This window comes from Tribolium madens, unplaced genomic scaffold (genome assembly GCF_015345945.1).
Source record: "Tribolium madens isolate multiple individuals breed KSU strain unplaced genomic scaffold, Tmad_KSU_1.1 Scaffold_1;HRSCAF=32;Tcas5.2_LG8, whole genome shotgun sequence".
In the NCBI taxonomy this organism is placed as follows: Eukaryota; Metazoa; Arthropoda; class Insecta; order Coleoptera; family Tenebrionidae; genus Tribolium; species Tribolium madens.
Window position 1 is genome coordinate 6,257,800 of NW_025400984.1, and position 21,212 is coordinate 6,279,011.

The 21,212-nt window shown below is 36.5% G+C and overlaps 7 protein-coding genes across 10 annotated transcripts in view; 6 read left to right on the forward strand and 1 right to left on the reverse strand.

Moving 5' to 3' along the window:
- LOC123004333 overlaps nt 1–5,644 on the forward strand; it is a 14,949-nt gene extending 9,305 nt beyond the window's left edge. Inside the window, exons 6-8 of one of the 3 annotated variants that reach the window (XM_044397550.1) lie at nt 396–710; nt 771–1,268; nt 1,326–5,644. In XM_044397550.1, the coding sequence (XP_044253485.1) occupies nt 396–710; nt 771–1,268; nt 1,326–5,509 (4,997 nt within the window). In that variant the 3' untranslated portion in view covers nt 5,510–5,644. Of the gene's footprint in view, nt 1–395; nt 711–770 lie in introns of all 3 variants that reach the window. The other 2 variants (XM_044397551.1, XM_044397549.1) reach the window with 2 other exon arrangements.
- LOC123004335 (adenylosuccinate lyase) lies at nt 5,640–20,862 on the reverse strand. Its single transcript, XM_044397555.1, has 4 exons — nt 20,730–20,862; nt 20,504–20,673; nt 8,520–8,815; nt 5,640–6,684 (listed from the first exon to the last, which is right to left on the reverse strand). Exons 2-4 carry the CDS (start codon nt 20,657–20,659, stop codon nt 5,673–5,675), a joined length of 1,464 nt encoding a protein of 487 aa, XP_044253490.1. The 5' UTR covers nt 20,660–20,673; nt 20,730–20,862; the 3' UTR covers nt 5,640–5,672.
- LOC123004338 (protein snakeskin) lies at nt 8,938–10,464 on the forward strand. Its single transcript, XM_044397560.1, has 4 exons — nt 8,938–9,092; nt 9,687–9,883; nt 9,932–10,061; nt 10,115–10,464. The coding sequence occupies exons 1-4, from the start codon at nt 9,042–9,044 to the stop codon at nt 10,211–10,213; spliced, it is 477 nt and encodes a 158-aa protein (XP_044253495.1). The 5' UTR covers nt 8,938–9,041; the 3' UTR covers nt 10,214–10,464.
- LOC123004339 lies at nt 11,822–13,008 on the forward strand. The gene is made up of 3 exons (XM_044397561.1): nt 11,822–11,953; nt 12,001–12,493; nt 12,541–13,008. Exons 2-3 carry the CDS (start codon nt 12,443–12,445, stop codon nt 12,886–12,888), a joined length of 399 nt encoding a protein of 132 aa, XP_044253496.1. The 5' UTR covers nt 11,822–11,953; nt 12,001–12,442; the 3' UTR covers nt 12,889–13,008.
- LOC123004336 lies at nt 13,016–15,827 on the forward strand. Of its 2 annotated transcripts, XM_044397556.1 has the most exons (3): nt 13,016–13,258; nt 14,918–15,305; nt 15,354–15,496. In XM_044397556.1, exons 1-2 carry the CDS (start codon nt 13,151–13,153, stop codon nt 15,299–15,301), a joined length of 492 nt encoding a protein of 163 aa, XP_044253491.1. In that variant the 5' UTR covers nt 13,016–13,150; the 3' UTR covers nt 15,302–15,305; nt 15,354–15,496. The 2 variants fall into 2 exon arrangements, with proteins under 2 accessions (XP_044253491.1, XP_044253492.1); XM_044397557.1 differs by lacking the exon at nt 14,918–15,305 and having other exon boundaries at nt 15,354–15,827.
- On the forward strand, nt 15,866–19,382 carry LOC123004334. Its single transcript, XM_044397552.1, has 4 exons — nt 15,866–16,004; nt 16,051–16,373; nt 16,422–19,077; nt 19,128–19,382. Exons 1-4 carry the CDS (start codon nt 15,924–15,926, stop codon nt 19,317–19,319), a joined length of 3,252 nt encoding a protein of 1,083 aa, XP_044253487.1. The 5' UTR covers nt 15,866–15,923; the 3' UTR covers nt 19,320–19,382.
- LOC123004337 lies at nt 19,544–20,374 on the forward strand. Its single transcript, XM_044397559.1, has 2 exons — nt 19,544–19,683; nt 19,731–20,374. The coding sequence occupies exons 1-2, from the start codon at nt 19,579–19,581 to the stop codon at nt 20,115–20,117; spliced, it is 492 nt and encodes a 163-aa protein (XP_044253494.1). The 5' UTR covers nt 19,544–19,578; the 3' UTR covers nt 20,118–20,374.
- Nucleotides 20,863–21,212: the final 350 nt, after the last annotated feature.

The window sequence follows — 21,212 nt, forward strand, 5'->3', positions numbered from 1 at the left end:
TCTGTATGTGCATATGATGTAGAACGTTACTCCTTCAACTTTTAAAATCGCGATATCTCAGGAATGGTGATTCTTGGAAAAAAAGTATAAAGACCATTTTGTAGATAATTTTAAGATCTATAATTTTCGTCTGAGCTACTTTTTTGATAAAACTTGCCGTTTTCGAAAAAAATCTAAAAAACGTCAAATATTGACCTTTGACCCCGAATAACTTTTTTAGCACACATGGGATCGATGGGGACTTTTGCCACTTTATTTCTAATGGTATACCCAAGGTCTCCACCAAAATTTAGCTCTGTCGGAATTTTCGTTATTTGACCACTATTTTTATGACTAATTTGACCGGACTAGGTTGAAAAATCACTGTTTTATAATTAAACACTAATTTGTTGCAGGTTATTACGCGGATCCCGAAAACTGCCGTTGGTTCTTTGCTTGTTTGGACCACGGAAAATCTCCATTGTCCGCCTATGAATTTAGATGTCCCTTCGGTTTAGTTTACGACGAATCCAGACTTCTCTGTGAATGGCCTTGGTTGGTACCAAAATGTGGCAGCGGTTATGCAATCGGTTCTGAAGTGGTTTACGGAGGCGCAGGATCCGTTACACTTGATCAGTACGATGGTTTGGGTGTTCTTGGTGTAACAGCTCTTGGTGGACTTCATGGTCCTTTACAACAGCCAGTTGTGTATAGCAACGTAGGTGTTGGAGGTATTTTTGTAAAAATCTACTGTGGTTATTTAATAATAATTTATTTTATTTTTTATGTAGGATTATCTGTGAAAAGTGCACAGTCCTTGCAAAGTGCCGGATTGCTCAAGGCTGGATACGCCGATGGTAATCTTGCTTACTCAACTGTGGGTAATGTAGGGATTGATGGATCATCTCTCACTAATACAAAAGAACACGGTTTTTATCGAGGTGATGGGTATGATGTTAAATCACAAGGTTTTGTTCATGGATCAAGTTATATTCATAATGCTGACGCTCACTTGGTAAATACAGGACTTCGCCAAGAACATGTTCATAATGCTGACACTTACTTGGTAAACACAGGACTTTACCAAGGACATGTAGCTGGAGATAAGACAACCAATTATGCACAATATGGTACTAATTTAAATTACGAAACAGGTTTGTCAGGAGCTGCTATTAAATCCGCAGAAGGATATGAGGGTAGTCTTCATCTAGTTGGTGGGACAAAAACTGGTTACATCGGTACTGCTGACGCCCATCTCGTCAATGGTCTCGCAGAAAATTATCAACAAGGTATTTTATTAAATCAACAAACTGGAACTAGTTTTATTAACGGTATATATACGCAAGGAGGTGCAGTTTCCGGCGATGACAATCCTAAATCATCTGTTGAATACCACGGGAACACCGGAACCACATATGGAAGCGGTACCAGCGGAAGTATAAATATCGTCGGCGGAGGATACTCTGCAGTCGGAGTAGCCACTGATGGTGTTCAAACCAATTATGCAGATACAGTAGCTCATGTGACCCAATCTCCAGTGGCAGTCTCCTCCATTCCTACTGTAACTTCCGTTCCAGTACCAACACTTAAAGTTGCCTCAGGATTTGAAAGTTACAACGGCGGAGTTGTCGCAAACGTACCCGAACTGCAGCACAAACTCCAATCTACATCGCATGGAAGTAGAGGTTTTGCAAATATTTCGACCAGTTTTGTCAACTTAGTTTCATCAACTCCATCAACAGTAACAGTAGAAGATGGATATCATTATCCTAAACCAACAACTGCTTTCGTTGAAGGACCAGCTAAATCTATATCAACCGGCACTTCTTTTGTTCAACAAAACATAGCTAGTGTTCAACCAGTTGTTACAACATATCAAAAACCTGTGATTGTTTCAACAACCCAGACACCATTCATTGTTGAAAAAGTAAATGTGCAACCGGTTGTAACTACATATAAAAAACCAGTCACCTCATTTGTACAACATATCCAACCTGTGGTTACAACATATCAACAACCTGTAATTGTTTCGTCAACTCCAGCTCCAGCAGTTGTTGAAAAAGTTAACCTTCAACCTGTCGTTACAACATATCAAAAAACTGTAGCTGTTTCAACACCGGCTCCTGTAGTAGTTGAAAAAGTTAATATCCAGCCAGTTGTTGCAAAAGAAAGTTTCGTTGGGTACGACTATCCGAAACCGGCTGTTAAATTTGAAGAAGCACCGGTGAGAACCACCGGTGGTAGCTTTAGCTACCAAAATATTGATCTGGTCCATAAAACTGAAGGTTACGCGTATCCTAAACCAGCTGTAGCCTTTGAAGAAATACCGGTAAAAACATACAAACAAGAAGCAGTGTCTAGTTTTACTTATTCAACTCCATCAACTATTAGGCCAGTAGTTGTGCAAAAAATTCAACCTGTAGTACAACCTGTTATCAAACAACACCAAATCGTCCAACCGCAAATCCATGTAACGTCTTACAATGTACCGTCAACTACAGTGAAACCTGTAATTGTTGAACAACCACAAGTTTACGTGTCATCAACACCTTCCCCGATTCAACCAATTGTCAAACAACAAGCTGTATCATTTTTGAATTTCCAGAGACATGAAACTGTTCAACCTCAACTTGAAGTGACCTCCTATAATTTACCATCGTCAACTCTCAAACCGGTTGTTACTCCTGTCGTCCAACAAAAACCAGCTATTGTATCCAGTTTCAGTATATCAAGCAACAGTGAAGGTTATCACTACGAAAAACCTAAAATAGTTTTTGAAGAAAAGCCTGTTGTCATTTATCAACAACCAGCATTACAAAAAACTGTAGTAGCCAGTCAACCAGTTTACTCAACTTACAATTATCAAACACCAGTCAGTACTTACAATTACAAGAATGTTGTGAAATCAGCAGCCAATCTAGGATATTCATATCCAAAACCTACAATTTCTTTTGAAGAAACTCCAGCTTCAGTTACTAGACTAAGTCATAGCCAACCTGCCGTATTCTCAAGTTATAGTTACACAGCTCCAACAGTACAGCCTGTGGTAGTTCAAAAACAAGCACCTGTGGTTACTAGTTACACCTACAACGCACCGTCAACTGCCAAACCTACAGTTTTCGTTCAACAACCTGTTGTAAACACTTACGTATCGTCTACACCTAAATCAGAAATCTTAATCCATCAACAACCTGAAGTTACGTATACACAGAAACAAACAGCAGTGGTTGCTCAACCTGTAATTACATACACCCAAAAATCTGTTGCAGCCACACCCAAACCTGAAGTCTTTATCCAACAACAACCAGTTGTTACGTATACTCAGAAACCTTTTGTATCCACCTATGCCTCATCTACACCTAAACCGGAACTTATTTTCCAAAAACAACCAGTGGTTACATATAAAAAACAACAACCGGCGGTTGTTTCAAGCTTCACCTTCACAAATAATGTGCGAGGTTATGATTACCCAAAACCGGTGGTACCGTTTGTAGAAGAACCAACTCCGGTTGTAACGTCTTACGAAAATCGTCAACCAGTTGAAGAAATACCGTTTGTTAAGAAAAAGACGTATGTGACTGGAAGGCAAACGAATTACCAATACGTGGAACAACCACGATTAGAATATAAACAACCACTTGTGGTATCAACAACGCCCAGATATGAGTATAAACAACAATATAGTATTGATTCAGGTTATGTGTATGACAAACCAGCAATTCGTTTTGAAGAAAAACCAGCAATTGTCGAGACTTACGAAGCACCTAAAGTACCAAAAACTTTTGTATCTTCAACTCCAAAAGCTATAGTTGACTACACTTACATCCAATCAACTCCAAAACCAACTTTTGCCTCCGCTGTTACCGAAATTGTAGCCACCAAACAACCGTTTACTTTCTACGATAGTAGACTAAATTCAACTCCTAAACAACAACAACCACGATTTGAATATAAACAACCACTTGTGGTATCAACAACGCCTAGATATGAGTATAAACAACAATACAGTATTGATTCGGGTTATGTGTACGACAAACCAGCAATTCGTTTTGAAGAAAAACCAACATTTGTCGAGACTTATGAAGCACCTAAAATACAAAAAACTTTTGTATCTTCAACTCCGAAAGCTATAGTTGACTACACTTACATTCAATCAACTCCAAGACCAACTTTTGTCTCCGCTGTTACCGAAATTGTAGCCGCCAAACAACCGTTTACGTTCTACGATAGTAGACTAAACTCAACTCCTAAACCTGTGGCCTATTCAACTTCTCTCCCAGTTGTTGAAACAGTTTCAACCAGTCGACCAATTTCAAAATATTCTTTTAGTTCTTTAAACGAATACAACAAAATCGCCAGTTACGTACCACCGGTTAGAGTAGCCGTAACACCAGCTGTGGTTACAACAAGCCGGCCAATCGCCAAATACTCCTTCAGTTCTCAACCTAGAGTTGTTGAAAATTATGTTGCACCAATTGAAGTAACTCCACCAACACGTGATTACTTGCCCGTCAAAGTAGCAACAAGCGTACCAACTGAAGCTTATGTAGTACCAGAAGTGGTAAAAGTCACAACAGCAAGACCTAGGGTTAAGGTCACAAGTCTACCAACTGAAACTTATGAAGTACCAGAAGTCACAACTGCAAGACCTAGGATTAAGGTACCTGAAGTGGTAATCCCAACACGTGAATATTTGCCCGTGAGAACAAGAGTCAAGGTTACTCCAAGTAGTACTTACTTACCAGTAGAGGAAGAAATAGTTTCGACTAGCAGACCAGTTCTAAAAGTCGCAAGACCGAAAACTATAATTAAAGTTAATGATTTCCATCCGTTACTTTCGGCCAAATTAGGTGCACAATGTACTTGTACATCAAATACAGTGAGACTTCGTAAGAAGAAGTTGAGGATTGTTGTGGAAGATGATGATGATGATGATGGTTACGTTGTTGATAATGAAAATAACAGCAATGACGGTGTGGTTGTTGAAAATTACCAGTACGAACCCCAAAAACTCGACATTACTCCAACTCCCGAAATCTACATTAAAAGTACCACTAGTCAAGTAATCGAACCGACTCCATCTCCAACTTATAGTACCAGAAAACGTGTCCGAGTTCGACCTACAACTTCAACGGTCTTGTACGAATCCCCTGTAACTCAAGCTGCTGAAATTTTTGTCAAAAAAGCTGTAACTCCAGTTGTTGCTATAAATGCAGTAACTGATGATGACGTAAAACTGGCAAAAACGTCTCTAGAAAGCCGTGGCTTTGATCGTTACGGTCCCGGAGGTTGGAGAAGTCGAAACGAAAAGTTACAAGGAACAATCGACTGTCAAAGAGCTGGTCTCTTCAGACACCCAACTCAATGTAACAAATTCTATGCTTGTCGATGGGATTGTACGAAAAACAGATACACACTACATGTTTTCAACTGTCCGGTCCATCTCACCTTTGATAATAATTTGGGAGCTTGTAACTGGCCTAGTCAAGGACCTGCTTGCTTGGAAAACACTCTTCTCCCCAGTGATTAATTATAAGTTTTAGTATTTATTCGCATTGTCCATCATTTTATTTATTACATCACCCATCACGAAATTCAGCTTTTTGGGTCTTGGATTATAGTACGTTCTAATGTAAGGTTTTGTAAAATAAAAACATAAAAACAAGCAACTCTATATTGATTAAACAACACAACTAGATGTTCAAAGTTATAGTTTTAGCTTCTTTCAATTGAGTCTTGTACATTTGGAGGATTGGTGCAACTTCTTCTTGTAAAAACTCGGTGACTTGTTCCGATGCACGTCCTATGTAAGTTGCCGGTTTCAAAATTTCATCCAGATCGCCGAAAATTGGTTTGAAATAGTCGTCCGCTTTGACTCTGTCCAAGAAATCGTTGTCTTTTCCGTGTTCTTTAACTTGGGCTCCTGCTTGTTGGGATAAAACCCGGATTTTCTCGTGACAAATTTGCCGATCGCCTCCTTTCTTCACCATGGCCATAATTATGTTTTCCGCGGACATGAAAGGCAACTCTTGCATGATCCTCCGTTCTATCACTTTCGGATATACAACCAAGCCTTGAGTGATGTTTTCCAAAACCATCAAAGCGGCATCGGCGCTCAAAAAAGCTTCCGGCATTGTTAACCTTTTATTGGCCGAATCATCCAATGTCCTTTCAAGCCATTGGACGGCATGAGTGTTTGCCGCATTCGAATGCAAAGATATCAAATGGCGGGCCAAAGCGCAACACCTTTCGGACCTCATAGGGTTCCTCTTGTACGGCATAGCACTACTGCCGATTTGCGTCTTCTCAAAAGGTTCCTCGATTTCTTTCATATTTGCCAAAAGCCTCAAATCGGAGCACATCTTATGGATTGAAGCCCCGAGATGTGAGAGAGCCCCCACGACTTGCAAGTCGATTTTACGAGTGTAGGTTTGACCCGTGACTGGGTAAGACTTAGCAAACCCGGATAATTCAGCGACGCGGTTGTCCAGCTTTCGGACTTTGGCGGCATCACCATCGAAGAGTTGGAGGAAGGAGGCTTGGGTACCGGTGGTACCTTTGGCTCCGCGGAAGCGGAGTTTGTCTTTGATTTGGCGTAATTCTTCTTCATCGAGGAGGAAGTCAAAAAGCCAGAGAGTCGCTCTTTTGCCTACAGTGGTCAATTGAGCTGGTTGGAGATGGGTGAAACCCAGCGTAGGAAGTGATCTAGAAATTGAGATAATTAGACTGCAACCAACTGTTGATGTATTGTGGGTCACATTCTGCTACTATCAAATACCATAATAAAATGATAACAAATTTCAAGTAATACAAAAAAAAAGAAAAGTAGTAGTTGTCGTAATATTTGCACAAGAGCTGTTTTATCTTTGATATAAAAAACACATTTGTATTTTAATTCGTTTTATTGGGGAGAATATTTTTGGTCTGAAATGGTTGGATTAATTTTTACAAATAACAAATTCTTGCGCAATAACAGCACAACGTAAAAATCTACATTTCGGTGAAAACTGTTATCAGATAATAAAAGATTAGAGAAAATTATTGATATTCACAATGTTTTTCCTTATATTTGAAATTATTTCAAACTAGAAATTAAGGTATATATTTTGTTTTGCAACAAAATAGTGCAAACAAAAAAAAACATTTTTTCATAAGTCATGAGATTAAGAATAAACTTTGCTTCTTTATCAAATATTTATGTGCTCAGTAATTTTTATTGACATTTGGTTTTTATCAGAAGCAGGTGATAAACTCCTATGTCCCAGCGATTCTATCGTCGCAATTACTACAGGTTTTAGAGTGGAGATAAGAGCATTGGTATTCTAGGGCACGATTTGTAAAAGACATGGAATACATACGTACACGTTTATTTTGAAAGATAATCGTACTCACTATTCATTTATCACGGCGGTAATAGTACACAAAAACACAAAATAGCTAATTTGGTAATTCATAAATTTTGCTAAACGGACCAAGTAAAATAAACATGGAAATAAATAAGAGTAATAGTCAAACAAGAAACTAAAACATATTGGAAATTAAAAATGTTGCGAGTTATCAACAAGAATATTAGCGTGGCATTTGAAATGAGTATTACAAAGAAAAATAAAATTTTATTATTTTATAGAAAAAAAGAATAATGGTAAAAACTGCAAATACATCAGGAAATAATGATAATAGTAGAAAAATGTAAATAAAGTAACAAAGGAAAATGTCAAGACAAAAAAAGATAATAATAAAAATATTTACTTTCTGTTTAATATGAATATTAAGGCAGTTCTGGCTTCCTCGTAAAAACGAAGATAATTTACAAAAATTTAAAGAACTATATTGTAAAAAACTAAAGACAATTTAGAATAAAAAAAAACAGATTTACAATCAAATATAAATATACTTGCCTAAAAATAAAAGACAAATACAACCCAAATATATCAAAATCAAATTCCCCAATATAGTTCTACAAATAAATATTATAAAGGTTAAAAATTCTAGAATTACCTATTTTAGTTTTTTAGTTCAATTTTCTGCGTATAAAAGCAATAAGAAAAAGAAAGAAAATTCGAAATTAACTTATTAATCAACTTTAATTAAACGCCTACGTTAGCAACGCTAATGCAATTATGACGTTACAACTTCTTCCTTGGTCGCTATACGACACCAATTTAAATCCTAAACGCTACATTAACGTTAACTATGTCTTATTACCTTTAAACAATTTTTTAATGAATGAATTTTTTTATAATTTATTTTAGTCTTCTACCAACAACATTAAAAAAATAAATAAGAAATTGACGAAATTAGAACAAAAACCACAAAAACATTAATTCAAAACTATTCCGAAAACCGAATATTTTTTATTGAAAAAAATAAATAGAATTTTCGAAGGTCAGTTCTCTGTAGTTAAACCGGAAGTGAATTAGAAAACATTTAAATCATGTGTCATGATAATAAAATAATGTCGGAATCATTAAACAATTATTAGAATAAATTTTTGGTAATGTTTGCAATACGATATCAAACAATGAATCACAATTACTTACTTGTACTGTTCGGCAAAGCGTGCCAAATTCTGTATAACACCTGCAACTCTTGGAAGTAACAACTCCAACCCTTCTTTGATAACAATCAAATCTGTATTATCTCCAACAAAGCATGAAGTTGCCCCTAAATGAATAATCGGCGCAGCCAAAGGACATTGTTTGGCAAAAACATGCACATGGGCCATAACATCGTGTCTCGTCAACTTTTCTTCTTCTGCGCATTCTTCAAAATTGATTGTGTTAACATTTTTCTCCATCTCCGCGATTTGGGCATCGTTGATGTCCAACCCCAATTCCTGCAAGAATAGTCACACTTATTTTCAATACATTAAACCATGAGTCAATTAGATTTTGAAATCGATAAAATTTTTGAATCATCAGCCTTACATCATTGAAAAAACAACAGCTATCTTATCAGTGATACAGTTTATCTCTGTGCCTCATTTCGATTGGGACAGGTGGAGAAACTGAAGCTAAACGAATTAAGTGCTTTTTTGTGGATCCTGAGGGGTGATTGTGACAATGACGAGTATAGAAACTGTAGGGGCTCTAATCCTCAAAATCCTCAAATTGGTAAGTGTTTAGGTGCAAATAAACTAATAAAATAGTTCATGCGAACTATTCCTGTATCAGATCTTATCTTTTTTATATGTTTCAACCAGCCTTTGTCCTAAATGGGCGTTGTTTGTGGGTTTGTGCTTACGATCAAATTTTTGAAACTTTATTTTCGATTTAAAGTTCATGAAACTTTGGTTACATACGAGCATTAACAAAAAATAATCACTGTAATTAGGCTAAGACAATAAACCTTGTCGAAAACATATTTGTTCAGATAATATCACTAAATGAATTCCTTCCAGGGTCATAAAAATTGATTGAAATTCGTTTTAACATTTGAGACTCAACAATTAAATAAAACCTTTATCTTATTTGTAAACTTTTATCCAATTGAAGATAACACGCCTAGTCTTAATTGTGAAACAGCATCAATTGACTCCAATTGACTCAGACCTGACTATAGTCACCCTATTTTTTCCTTCATTCACAATGATTGAAATTCCACCTAATTTCATAATTAGTCCAAGTTACTCCATTTTAGTACTATTTACAAAGTAAATATTGTACGACTTGCCACACCGTGTTTATTTCAACTGTTCCACTTTTCAGGTCCTCAACTTGATCATCATTATCTTATACCGAACTGGCTATAGCGGCGGCTTTTTGGGAGTCGGGGGCACTTGGAACTTGAATGAAGAGAAAAACCCGGATGCTGAAATCGTAGCATCGGGGATTTTCGTTGGATACTTCATCTATACATGCGTTTCTATCATAAGCTTATGTTTTGCTACAGCCGACCACAAAAAGTTAGTTGTGAATTTTTTATGTACTTGTAGTAACAATTACGTTTTTAGCACTTTTACTGACATTTTGATGAACATTATTGGAGTTTTCCTATGGGTTGCTATTGGGGCTACTGCGATTCATTACTGGAGTGGTTACCTCTTAGAACATAAATACCAAACAACGGCTTCCGAAAGAGAGGTAATTTGGTGATTGATTATTGATTATTTTATTTTTTTAATTTGTTGTATTAGGTGGGGCTGGCTATGGGGGCTTTGTGTATACTGAATGGAGCAGCGTACCTCGTCGATACAGTCTTGTCTGTCGTTTTTGTCATCAAGTCGAAGTTGTAAATTGAGTCAGACAATGACCGCTGATTATGACAAAAATGTTCGAACTAGAATTAGTTTTACATGAGTACTTTATACCGTTTGTATTTAGAATATAAGTTAAAATTTTTGTAATAAGTAAGTCCATCATATCATATTTATGCCTGATTTTGTATGCACTCCTTCCCCCACATTTTTATTTCAGGTGTTAAAAAATAATGTAAAAAATGTGCTAGGGAGTTTGAATGTTCAAATAAAGTAATGCTTTTTTTTAATTTTCATCAATTATTATCCCGTTATGTATTACTCTTTACTCAACTTTTGTATGTCACCGGATAAGTGAAACAACTCATACAAAAGATATAAATTAGGTTTACATTATTAGTATTAAATAAATTATTGACGTTTTTGTTAATAAAAAGCAATTATGGTGGAAAAAAATTAAAAATCTTAGTTGGCCGATGATTTTGAAATTTGGTATACGGGCTTAAATATTGATTCTCAAAAACTTTTCTTAATAACTTCTTGTCGTATTTGCCACATGAAAGGCAGTTTACTCTACAGAAAACTAGTTTTTTTTGAAGATTTCCAAAGTATACATGATTTTTTAAAACTAAAATTACTTCAGAAATTAATCTTTAACCAAGCAGGGCTGAATCCCAATCTTTTACAAGAGTGGTTTCACCTATCCGGGGGCACACTGTTGATTAAATTTTGGAAACATTAAAAAATCAGTCCACACTTTTGGGTACCATGCTAGTACAAGTAATTTTTAAAATGTTTTAATTGACTTTAAAACCTTACAATCTATAAACCTTTAAAATAAAATACGTAGTCTTTTAAAAACTTAAATTCTGGGCTTCTAACAAATCTGATAATTTCTAGAATTGTAAAAAGTTGCACAGTAAAATTATGTAGTATATTAAAACCATGATAATGTATTTTTGCCACGTATAAGATTTTGATCAATTTGCCATTGTCCCAAACATCAGTCCATAGATGAATAATTTATATAGGGTATATAGATGGCGTACTCATGTACAACCTTTTGAACTCGTATTCAGCAGCGCCTCTGTAGTTTGGACGCTGAACTATAGAGCAAAATGTGCCTTTTTTTAAATGGTAACAATAATGTTAATTGAGTATTTAGTAGAGGGAAATAAGTGCTACAGGCATCTTATTAGAGATTAAACAAAGAAAATAAAAGATTTTTTTAAAGTAATTTATTGAAGATATTGAATCAAATTAGTTAACAAGGTGGTTTCATACTTATAGGGATTATATTAGAACAATTATGTTCAAAGAGGAAGCATAAACAGTCTGGGTTGTCGAGTTCTTGTCACAAGGGTGCCGGCCGAAACAAATCTTCACATTTTTTCCATCAATGTCCACATTTTCATCACCAAAATTCACAAATTGTTAGTAAAACTTCCTTTACTTGTACATACAGCCCACAATAACTGAATAAAAATCTAAAAATCACAACTACACGTAAGCACTTTGAATTTCTATGAATGATGTCACCGTCAAAATTTAATTTTTTTCTATCAGAAGTGTCACAGCCAACCGCTAAAATTTTAAAATTTTGATACGAGCGCCTCTGGTGTTTGGACGCTAAATTAAATAGATAGACTGAATTCACCAATCTAAGAAACCATAGCATGCATCAGTCTGACAGGAATTCAAACATTTCAAGTCAAAATGGGTAAAGATATTTCGTCCCTTGTAAAAGATTTCAATTTTCTTTTCAAACTAATCGCTCTAGTACGTGAGTGTTTTCAATGCATATTTACAATAACCTCCCATTGCAGATTATCTGTGTATTGTGTGTTATAATGTGGAGTGCCGACTTGGTCGGTTACGGAGGCAGTTATCATTATATAGGAGGTAGTAACTACGATCTTATAGTAGTGTCCACAGCCGTTTATGTCTTAATATTGGGAATTTTTGTCATAATCTACCTTATCGACAACAGTAAAAAAATTTTTGAACTATTATTCCTTGCTTGTGGATGCATATTGAATATTATAAGTGGAATAATAGAACTAATTTATGACATAAGAAATGACGGAAATTGGGCTGCTTTCGTGTTAGGTATTGGAATGATTGCTGCTGGTGTTATAATGGCTGTTGACTTGTTCTTCGCATTTAAAAAATAAAATTTGAAAAACATTTCATTTTGTTTCAATTGTTGTATTTTTGTTCAATCCAGTAACCACGCCTCACCTGTCAAACGTTGAAAATTAGACAAACATGAAAGAAGAGTTTAAAAAACCTGCGTTTTATTTCAAACTCATAGTAGCAGTAAGATCTACTAATTTTTTTTTAATAAATTTCATTGAAAGTTGTAGATATTGTGTCTACTCGCCGTCATATTATGGTCTGTGGATGCAGAAACTTATGGCGGTTCCGGTACAGGAGCACACTGGAAAAACCACCACGAATTGATGGTTGTCACAACGGCTGGTTATCTGATAATAATGCTAGTTTTCTTAATAGTCTACATTTTTGACTCAACTGAACATATTTTTGAACTGCTTTTCCTATTTTTTGGACTTGTTTTGAGCGCTACTGCAGCAATTTACCAATTTATTGTGGGCATAAAATACGATGGGAATTTCGCCGTGTTTCTCGTCGCAGCCTGTGTTACTGCAAATGCCGTTTTGATGGGTTTGGATTTTTTCCGAGAAGTAAAATAATATTGACTACCGAAAAGTTCGTTTTTGTAATAAACAATGCGTCACCTATCACACAAGTCACTACGTGGGTGTAAACTACCAATTAAATGTCCTAGGGTTAATGTCGATTAAATTATTACTAAAGTAGTTGTCTCATTCATTGTCTACAGTCTTTAGAAGTAACTCGCGCGTTACGCATCGAAAATTAAAAGTCAAGTTTTGTTCAATTGAAGCAAAAGTGGATAATCGCGAATCGGTCTACGACGTGCCTAAAAAAATCACAATGTCCGCCGAAGTTGAAAATAACAAAGAAGAAGAAACGAAAGAACAGCAAAATTTTAAACAAAAAGTCCAAAAACATTGGCAAATTGGGATCAAAATACTGGAATTGGTGAGTGGCTAGTGGACTAAATGATTCAAACATAAACATTAAATATTGTTTTAAGTTTGTGCATAACGCCGAAAAATACGAATACAATGGCGCTGCTTTAGAAAAACTTTTTAATATGTATTTATTCCTCATCAAAATTGGAATTACGAGTAGTTATTTGAAACAAAAACAAAGAAGTGTTTTTGATCATTTTTCCTATTTTTCCCCCTAACATACTCATAAATATAGTCTTTCAGGTTTGTTTTGATAAAAAAATCAATAATCAACAATTCGTTACAAATACAAATAATTAAGAATAAGATGCAGTCATGAAAAAAAGTCGCCCAAATTTTCAAATTAAGGAGATTAAACCACGTTTTATTAGGTTCAATTAAGTTTTTTTAATTATTAAAAGTTCATATACCAGGTGAATAAAAAGTATCGAACCAAATGGTTTTTCGTAAACTAACCACTTTACGAAAAAAATAATTAGTATAGCGTAAAGTACAATTAAAATGTGATCATTTATCAACAATAACATTTTTCGAAATTTCTTTTAGTTTTCGAGTTTTGGAAAAAGAAAATTTTCAATGGCAACCCACCATGAGAATTTTTTAAATGAAAGATTATGATTTAAAAATTACCTCTAATTAAATAAAATTGTTTTTTAGCCAGTACTTTTTTTAAATAAATTGTTAAAAGTTAAAAGCAATTTACTGTTTTTTTGGCGACATTTTATCCAATATGTTGGCCATCACTGGCCATAGAAATTGTTGCAGTTCAACGTATTTCACCAAAACTAATGCAATGTAAGCTATTTTCGAGCAATTTGTGTACCGCATCCGTCAAATGTCAAAAACTTTAATTGCCAAATATAATAATAAATACAATTTAAAAAGCGCTCAATAGTAAAAATAGTATAAAAAACGCGTTTACAACCTCGCTACTGCGTGGCTCGTGTGCGTGTTACCAACTACTCGTATCACAATGAGAGTGTTTGTAATACTTGTTTTTTAATATACTATTAAATATTCTTACAAGTACAGTTGCGGAATTAAAATTTGGGGCAGTATTTTTCTGTCACTTTAAAAAGTTCACTGTAAACTACTCTATACTGTTATCATGACTGACATTTGACAATTAAACTTTTCTTCTTGTTAAAATAGTTAATTAAACAATCTGTCGGTCTTAGGAAATTTATTAATTGAACTAAGTGTAACTAAATCATCGCTTTGATCTATTATTATGCCACAAATCACTATTTTTGAAAGTAAATAAGTCAAAATGACATAAACGTGACAAGAATAAAAAATGAGGTTATTAATGTAAAGGTTGTTTGACAATACTGTCCGAAATTTTAATTCCGCAACTGTACTTATATTTAATTTTTTTTAAAAGGAATCGTTCACACAGATAACGAATAATACGCTTAAATTGGATTGGACAAAGTTTTGAAGCTTTCCTTTCCTTACTTAATACTTAATAACGAAAAAAAAGTGCATAGGTAACCAGTTTTTTTTTAGATGCTACGAGGAGATATTAAAAATACCTTGCCATTTAAATTAATAAAATTTACTACTATGAAATTGGGTATCCGATGCTGTTGCCACCTATATCTTTCTTTAAAAAAATGGACTATAATAAATATTGCAATTATTTCTTCCGAATTTCCTCTTTCAGCTCCTTTGCATAATCTGCATCGGCACCGTTTTCGACGCCATCAAAACCATGGGCATCGGCAACAGCGACCTCCACCATATAGGCATCATGTACACAGCCTACACCGGTTTCATCCTCATAACCCTAACATTCCTCAGCAGCTATTACCTCGAAGCCACAATTCCTTACAAAACCTCAGCTCTTTTCTCGGTATGTGGTGCAGGCCTTTTCCTCACCACTGGTGTTTTGCTGATAGTTGACAGATCGGCATATATGAGACGTTATGGCTCACCCATCAGCTCCCAATTATCAATGATTGTAGTCTCTGTGATTTTCGCTTTTGTCAACGCTGCAGTGTTTGCAGTCGATGCTGTTCTCACAGTACGCCGCCAGGAAGATTTCTAATTAGGTAATGAGAAATCCAACTCAGACACAATTGACATTTTTTTCTTTTCAGTTAATCTGCGTGGTGTGTTTGGGGTTTATATTCGAACCGGCTAATGAGATTCATCTGGGAGGAAATTATATGCACCATACTGGAGTTATGTACACCGCCTATACTGGATATATCTTGATAAATGTTGTACTGTTGGCCGGAAGAGCTATCGGTGATCGCATCCCTTATATCACTATAATAATCTTTGATGTTATTGGAGCTGGATTATTTCTCATCACCGGAATTCTACTCCTAGTTGACCGTATAAGACTAGCCAAAGACATTTTCCACCCCAGACATTATTTACTAACCATGATGACCGTTTCGGTGTGCTTTGCTTTCGCCAATTGTGGTATATTCCTCTTGGAGGCCTTTTTGACCAGAAAGAGGCGTCAAGATTTATAAGTTTGTTATCCGTAGGTTAGTTTAAGTTTTGTATATTTTTCATAATTATCGAAATCCGTCCATTTGTACATAAATAAATAGACAATACCTCCCAAGCTTTTTATTTATACCTCGGCACATCACAGTATGCGATGAACGCAGTCACACGGATTTAACGTCACTGTCAACTATACAAGTTTACACAAAATGTATCACTTTTTTAAATACCCTTTTGAAGGCTACAAACCTGTAAAGTACGTTGTAAATCCGGTTAGAGTTGTTGAGGCTGTAAGTACCTAAAAACATATGAAACCAAGCTTTTAGACTCTTTTAGGTACTATGTATCATGTGTCTTGCACTCGCAGCCGCCATAGACTCCATAGTTCATGACATGTATATAGCATTCAAAATAATCTTAACAATGACCGCTGCAGCTTTTGTAATAATAACGGTATACGATGTGATAGCAACTTCATACATGCGGCCACTTTTTTGGAACGCTTGGACTCTATTTGCGATCACTGGAACCATATTTTTTTTCCTTTGTGCCGGTGTAATAATAGCAACTGGATTCGGACACGTTCTACTAATCCTTGGTGTAGTTGCAAATGCCGTAACAGCAATTATTTTTCTACTAGATACTATTCTTATTTTGCAGTAATAATTGAATATAAGTCATTAAACTAGCTATAGTCGAAATTTCAGTGCGTTTAAAAAGAAACAAACCGAAGTGTATCCGGAAGAATATGAAGCTGAACCAATTGTGGTTATACAACAAGTACACCAAGTTACAGCCGAACCCAGCAAATCGGCCTTGAGAATAACAGATGAAGAAAAAGAACTTAGAAAAGTCGATTCAAAAATATCTAGAACCGAGTCGAAGCATAAGAAAGACTTGGAACCATCGACATCCAAAGAAATACCTTCTAAATCATCGCACCAAATACTTGCAAATGCATCAAAGGAGGGAATGTCACAACCATCAAGAGGAGCCTTGCAGTCATCGAAAGAAGGACCTTCACAGTCATCAAAAGAAGGACCTTCACAATCATCAAAAGAAGGACCTTCACAATCATCAAAAGAAGGACCTACACAATCAACAAAAGAAGGACCTTCACAATCATCAAAAGATACACAGCCAGAATCGCTAAGAGAAATCCACGTAGAACCCGGATCGTCTAAAGAAATCGATTCGTCTGCATTATCCAAAGACCTAGCTCCTGGATCGTCGCGCGAAATCCAAATCCTGAATCGTACATACGAAACCAAACGTACTGTTCACGACGGGCGACTAACCGAAGACGAAAAAATAGTGGAGCAAAGACAGAGAGCCACCACTTCGTATGGTGGTACATTCCATATGTCCAAAGATGCAGCTCCTTTACCAAGTCCGGATGCACCTTGCATCTGTCGAACCCCCTCAAGCCGGAAACGGTTAGGTATCCGCGGCTCCGGTTCCCAGATTATCAAACGATCAACTTCTGGGAACGTCCGGAAAGGGCCTGATGGCCGGTACTACCTTTCCGATGGTACCCCTCTGATTGAGCTTGAAGACGAAAACGGAGAAATTCTGTATCAGGACGGCAATGGTGTCATGTATACCAAAGATGGGATACCGATTATTTCCCTCGATGATTCATATACCGAAACGGTGAAGGAAAATACCCAACAACAGTTCAGTACTCGTAAGTTGAAGTACGAAGATGGGGTATGGTACACTCCCGATGGACAAAGAATAGCAAATGTTTATAAATGCTGCGATGGGAAACTTGTTACCGCCGATGGTACTCCGCTCATTGAAATTGATGTAGGGGGTGGTAGTTTTATTTACGAGTCACCACAAGGTGTTTTGTACTCGAGTGATGGTACACCGATTGGTTTTGAAAATGATAGAGAAAAAGAAGTAAACCGGCTTTATGAAAGACAAACGAGTAAATATACCACAAAGTCGGAAACAAAGTTCCAAGAACGAAGAGTGGGAGAACCGGAGAGTAGTGAAGATGTCTTGTATCTATGTGATGGTACCCCTTCGAAAAAAATTGAGACTCCTTCGGGCCAAATATTGTATGAGTATAATGGCCAGTTATATACCCTAGATGATGATGATTTACCGAGGCAAAAATCGGAACCCGTGTGGAAAAAAACGTCCCCTCAGGAACCATACGCGTCAAGACAAACTATTCAGTCTTATGACCCAAAAAGGGTTCAATCGAGGTGTGACAGTAGCCGTCAGCAATTCAAGTCGAGAGAAAATCTTCCACCAAGCGACCACAGCGTCCCCAGGTCAACCAGATCTTCAACACCGTCTAAAGCGCCATGCTATGAAGGTGGGAGCGACCACAGGTCAATCCCCAGGTCGAATAGATCATTAACACCCCCCAGAGTACCATGCTATGAAGATGGAAGCGACCACAGGTCAATCCCCAGGTCGAATAGATCATTAACACCCCCCAGAGCACCATGCTATGAAGGTGGAAGCGACCACAGGTCAATCCCCAGATCGAATAGATCATTAACACCCCCTAGAACTCCATGCTATGAAGGTGCAAGCGACCACAGGTCAATCCCCAAGTCGAATAGATCATTAACACCCCCTAGAGACCAGACACCCATTCCCAAGTCGACTACATCGTTGACCCCGTCCAGAGCACCTTGTTATGAAAGTGGAAGCAGTGTACCAGTCACTCCTGCTGGTAGTTATGCCCCCCACGGAAAATTGCAAGTGTGTGCGGCCCAAAAACAAGAATCTTCTACCCCTACTTGTCCGTATTTGCCCAAACCCAAACCTATGACTCCTCGTTACTGTCCGGCGCAAACTTGCATGAAACCCCAGAAGCGACCCTCTCCACCGCCCTCGCCCAAAAAGGAAAAAGCACCGTGTGCTGGTTCGAGAACTGTGGCCGTTTCTACGCGAATGGTACCTAAATGTCCAATGTATAAACAAAGTCAAAGTGCACCTACAAGCCCTCAACGGAAAGATGCGCCCCCACGACCTGTCAAAAGCGCGGAACCAGGACAGGGGCACCAGTGGCAACAGCAACCAACGGTGGTACACCAACAGTACGTCCAGAAACCGTGCGTTTGTGGAAATGTTCACTACCAACAAGCGACAACAGTCCATGGGACTTTTAGCCAACCGGAGACACCCAAAACGGTGTCACCTCCAAAGTCGCCCAATAAAGGCGGGTGTGGGAAGAAAGACTGCACCTGTCAGTTGTGCAAAAATTCGAAAGAAGTGGTCGAACCATCGGATAAACCGCCGCTACAAACCATTTCAGAATGTGATGTGGAGACGGAGCCTTCATCGAGACATAACATTCAGATTTCTCCAACTAGTTCATCACAACCAACTTCAAGCGATGTAAACGCATCCAAATTTAAAATGAATCGAGACTAAATCTATTTTTACAGTACGTTCCTGATAGGACTTCGCCCTCGTGTACCAAATGCTATATCTGTGGAGACAAAAATTGTCTCATTCATTCTCAAAAAGAAACAGGAAATGATTCAGTACAAACAAGCGAAACGCGAATGCTCAGAGCCTCTGATATTCAAAAACTGACATCAAACTTGCCCGGAACCGCCGATGACTATAAGAAATAATTACTTTATTTCATTTAAGGTTAATACTTTTCGTTAGCTTTAAAATTTTGATTTTATTGCGTTGTAATGTTTACGACAATATATACTTTTGGGAAAAGCAGAAATCAATAGTTTTTCACCCACATTACGATTTTAATGTAAATAAACAGTTCCTGAAGGTGCGAAAAGATAAACAACTAAATTCTCTGGAAACATTAGTTGTGCAATGGCTGATGAAATCACACAAGTTACAAAAGACGAAGGGCGTAAAAAAGCCCTAATGAGATTTTTCAGTGTAGATTCTGATATAAACGTGACCCCGAATCTTCAATCGTCTACATTTAATTTCTATAGTAAGGATTTCTTTCTGAAGATTGCTCAATTGGTAAGGTTGTTTATCAAATTATTACATAATGATTTAGTTATTTACAGCTAATTGCCATTATTTGTGTGGGATTGTACACTCAAGGAATAACAGTCTCGCCGGAGACTGTGGTGTATGCCTGTTTCCCGAATGTTGTTTTCGGTAGTTACATAATTATCACTGCTGTTATTGTAATAAGCTATGTTTTCGAACAAGCGATGCCTAATGTTATTGTCAGAGTTTTCCTATCAGTCGGGATGATTTTGTATTTTATTTCTGCCACTGTAACGACAACGATTTGGTTTAGCACAGCGTTTAGCAACTCGGGGTTGGGACTACCCAAAACCCTTCTTTTGCTCCAAGCTTTACTTAGTTATGTAAACTCGTTTTTGTATGCCCTAGACCTGGTTTATAATATTCAAAAAGCGGTGGAATTCCAAGTAGAAGGGTCTTAACTCAAAGTAATTAATCAAAAAATCAATGGGTCAGACACTAGTCTAATAACAAAAATTATGTAACAGATATTTTATATAATAATATGTGTCGTTAAAATAATAGTCAGTTAATCAAAAATTACAAATTTTGTTATTGCTAATCTTATTTAAGTTTATATGGTTAATACCCCTTGAGGTAGGTAACCAACAATACACCAAATATTTATTGAATTATTCTTTCTAATTAAATATAATTTAACTTTTGTTCAGATCCAATTCATTATTTTTGCCCACTAAAAACAAATATTTGTGAAAAACATCACAAACAATTATTTTTTTAAGTTAAAGACGACATAACCACACTTTCGCTGATTAGCAAAACGCAAAATACTCAACGAGACACTTACCTTTTCTGCTTTGGCTAGATTAATCCACAGACGTCTCCACGTGGAAAACTTCTTCTGATCGCTGAAATTATATTGCATTTCCTTGCTGGCATACCTGGTGCTCAGGGGAGACCGATAGTTGCAATAGGGGTTGTTATAATCAATACTTTCACTCATCTTTACTTAATTTTCTAAAAATAAAATAAGATTACAAAGAGTTCTCAATGGTACAATCACTAGGACGCACTTTTGAACAAATAAAATTTTATCAATTTGCAACTGACTTTGACGAGGTCTTCGAGAGGGATACGCATAGTTCTTGCGCAACATGTGACTTGGAAGGTTATCGTTAAGAGACCTTTGAGGTTTATTATCATGTTTTTAAAGATAAAGGCACCCCCAATGGTTGAAAACAATATGTTTTCGCAATTCTAAAGTTATTTTTGTCATTTAGGTTAGTGGTCATCTAAAAGAAACGTAATAGGACTTAATTATTATGTATATTCTTATCAAACTGGTTAAACTAGAAAACCAAAACGGTTGTTCTAAGCTAAAACACAGTAGGTATTTACTAGACCCAAAAATTACTTACTTTTATTTAATCAGCCCTCGCTCTACGCACATATTATTTAACTTAAAACTATCCTTTTTACAAGGCAATTTAAGACGTGGGTGTAAAAGTCTCTAAAACATAATAAAAAATTTATACCTACCTAGAGTTAGATAATAG

What these genes read in the sequence shown, in the direction of transcription:
- LOC123004338 (XM_044397560.1), top strand. Translation starts at nt 9,042, where the DNA reads ATGACGAGTATAGAAACTGTAGGGGCTCTAATCCTCAAAATCCTCAAA. An exon ending in TCCTCAAAATCCTCAAATTG is followed by an intron (nt 9,093 to 9,686) that starts GTAAGTGTTTAG and finishes TCCACTTTTCAG; the next exon opens with GTCCTCAACTTGATCATCAT. An exon ending in CAACGGCTTCCGAAAGAGAG is followed by an intron (nt 10,062 to 10,114) that starts GTAATTTGGTGA and finishes TTGTTGTATTAG; the next exon opens with GTGGGGCTGGCTATGGGGGC.
- LOC123004339 (XM_044397561.1), top strand. Translation starts at nt 12,443, where the DNA reads ATGAAAGAAGAGTTTAAAAAACCTGCGTTTTATTTCAAACTCATAGTA. An exon ending in ATTTCAAACTCATAGTAGCA is followed by an intron (nt 12,494 to 12,540) that starts GTAAGATCTACT and finishes TGAAAGTTGTAG; the next exon opens with ATATTGTGTCTACTCGCCGT.
- LOC123004336 (XM_044397557.1), top strand. Translation starts at nt 13,151, where the DNA reads ATGTCCGCCGAAGTTGAAAATAACAAAGAAGAAGAAACGAAAGAACAG. An exon ending in GGATCAAAATACTGGAATTG is followed by an intron (nt 13,259 to 15,353) that starts GTGAGTGGCTAG and finishes TTTTCTTTTCAG; the next exon opens with TTAATCTGCGTGGTGTGTTT.
- LOC123004334 (XM_044397552.1), top strand. Translation starts at nt 15,924, where the DNA reads ATGTATCACTTTTTTAAATACCCTTTTGAAGGCTACAAACCTGTAAAG. An exon ending in CGGTTAGAGTTGTTGAGGCT is followed by an intron (nt 16,005 to 16,050) that starts GTAAGTACCTAA and finishes AGACTCTTTTAG; the next exon opens with GTACTATGTATCATGTGTCT. An exon ending in GATACTATTCTTATTTTGCA is followed by an intron (nt 16,374 to 16,421) that starts GTAATAATTGAA and finishes TCGAAATTTCAG; the next exon opens with TGCGTTTAAAAAGAAACAAA.
- LOC123004337 (XM_044397559.1), top strand. Translation starts at nt 19,579, where the DNA reads ATGAGATTTTTCAGTGTAGATTCTGATATAAACGTGACCCCGAATCTT. An exon ending in TTCTGAAGATTGCTCAATTG is followed by an intron (nt 19,684 to 19,730) that starts GTAAGGTTGTTT and finishes AGTTATTTACAG; the next exon opens with CTAATTGCCATTATTTGTGT.
- LOC123004335 (XM_044397555.1), bottom strand. Translation starts at nt 20,659, where the DNA reads ATGAGTGAAAGTATTGATTATAACAACCCCTATTGCAACTATCGGTCT. An exon ending in ATCTAGCCAAAGCAGAAAAG is followed by an intron (nt 8,816 to 20,503) that starts GTAAGTGTCTCG and finishes CTATTCTTGCAG; the next exon opens with GAATTGGGGTTGGACATCAA. An exon ending in CGCTTTGCCGAACAGTACAA is followed by an intron (nt 6,685 to 8,519) that starts GTAAGTAATTGT and finishes CTCAATTTCTAG; the next exon opens with ATCACTTCCTACGCTGGGTT.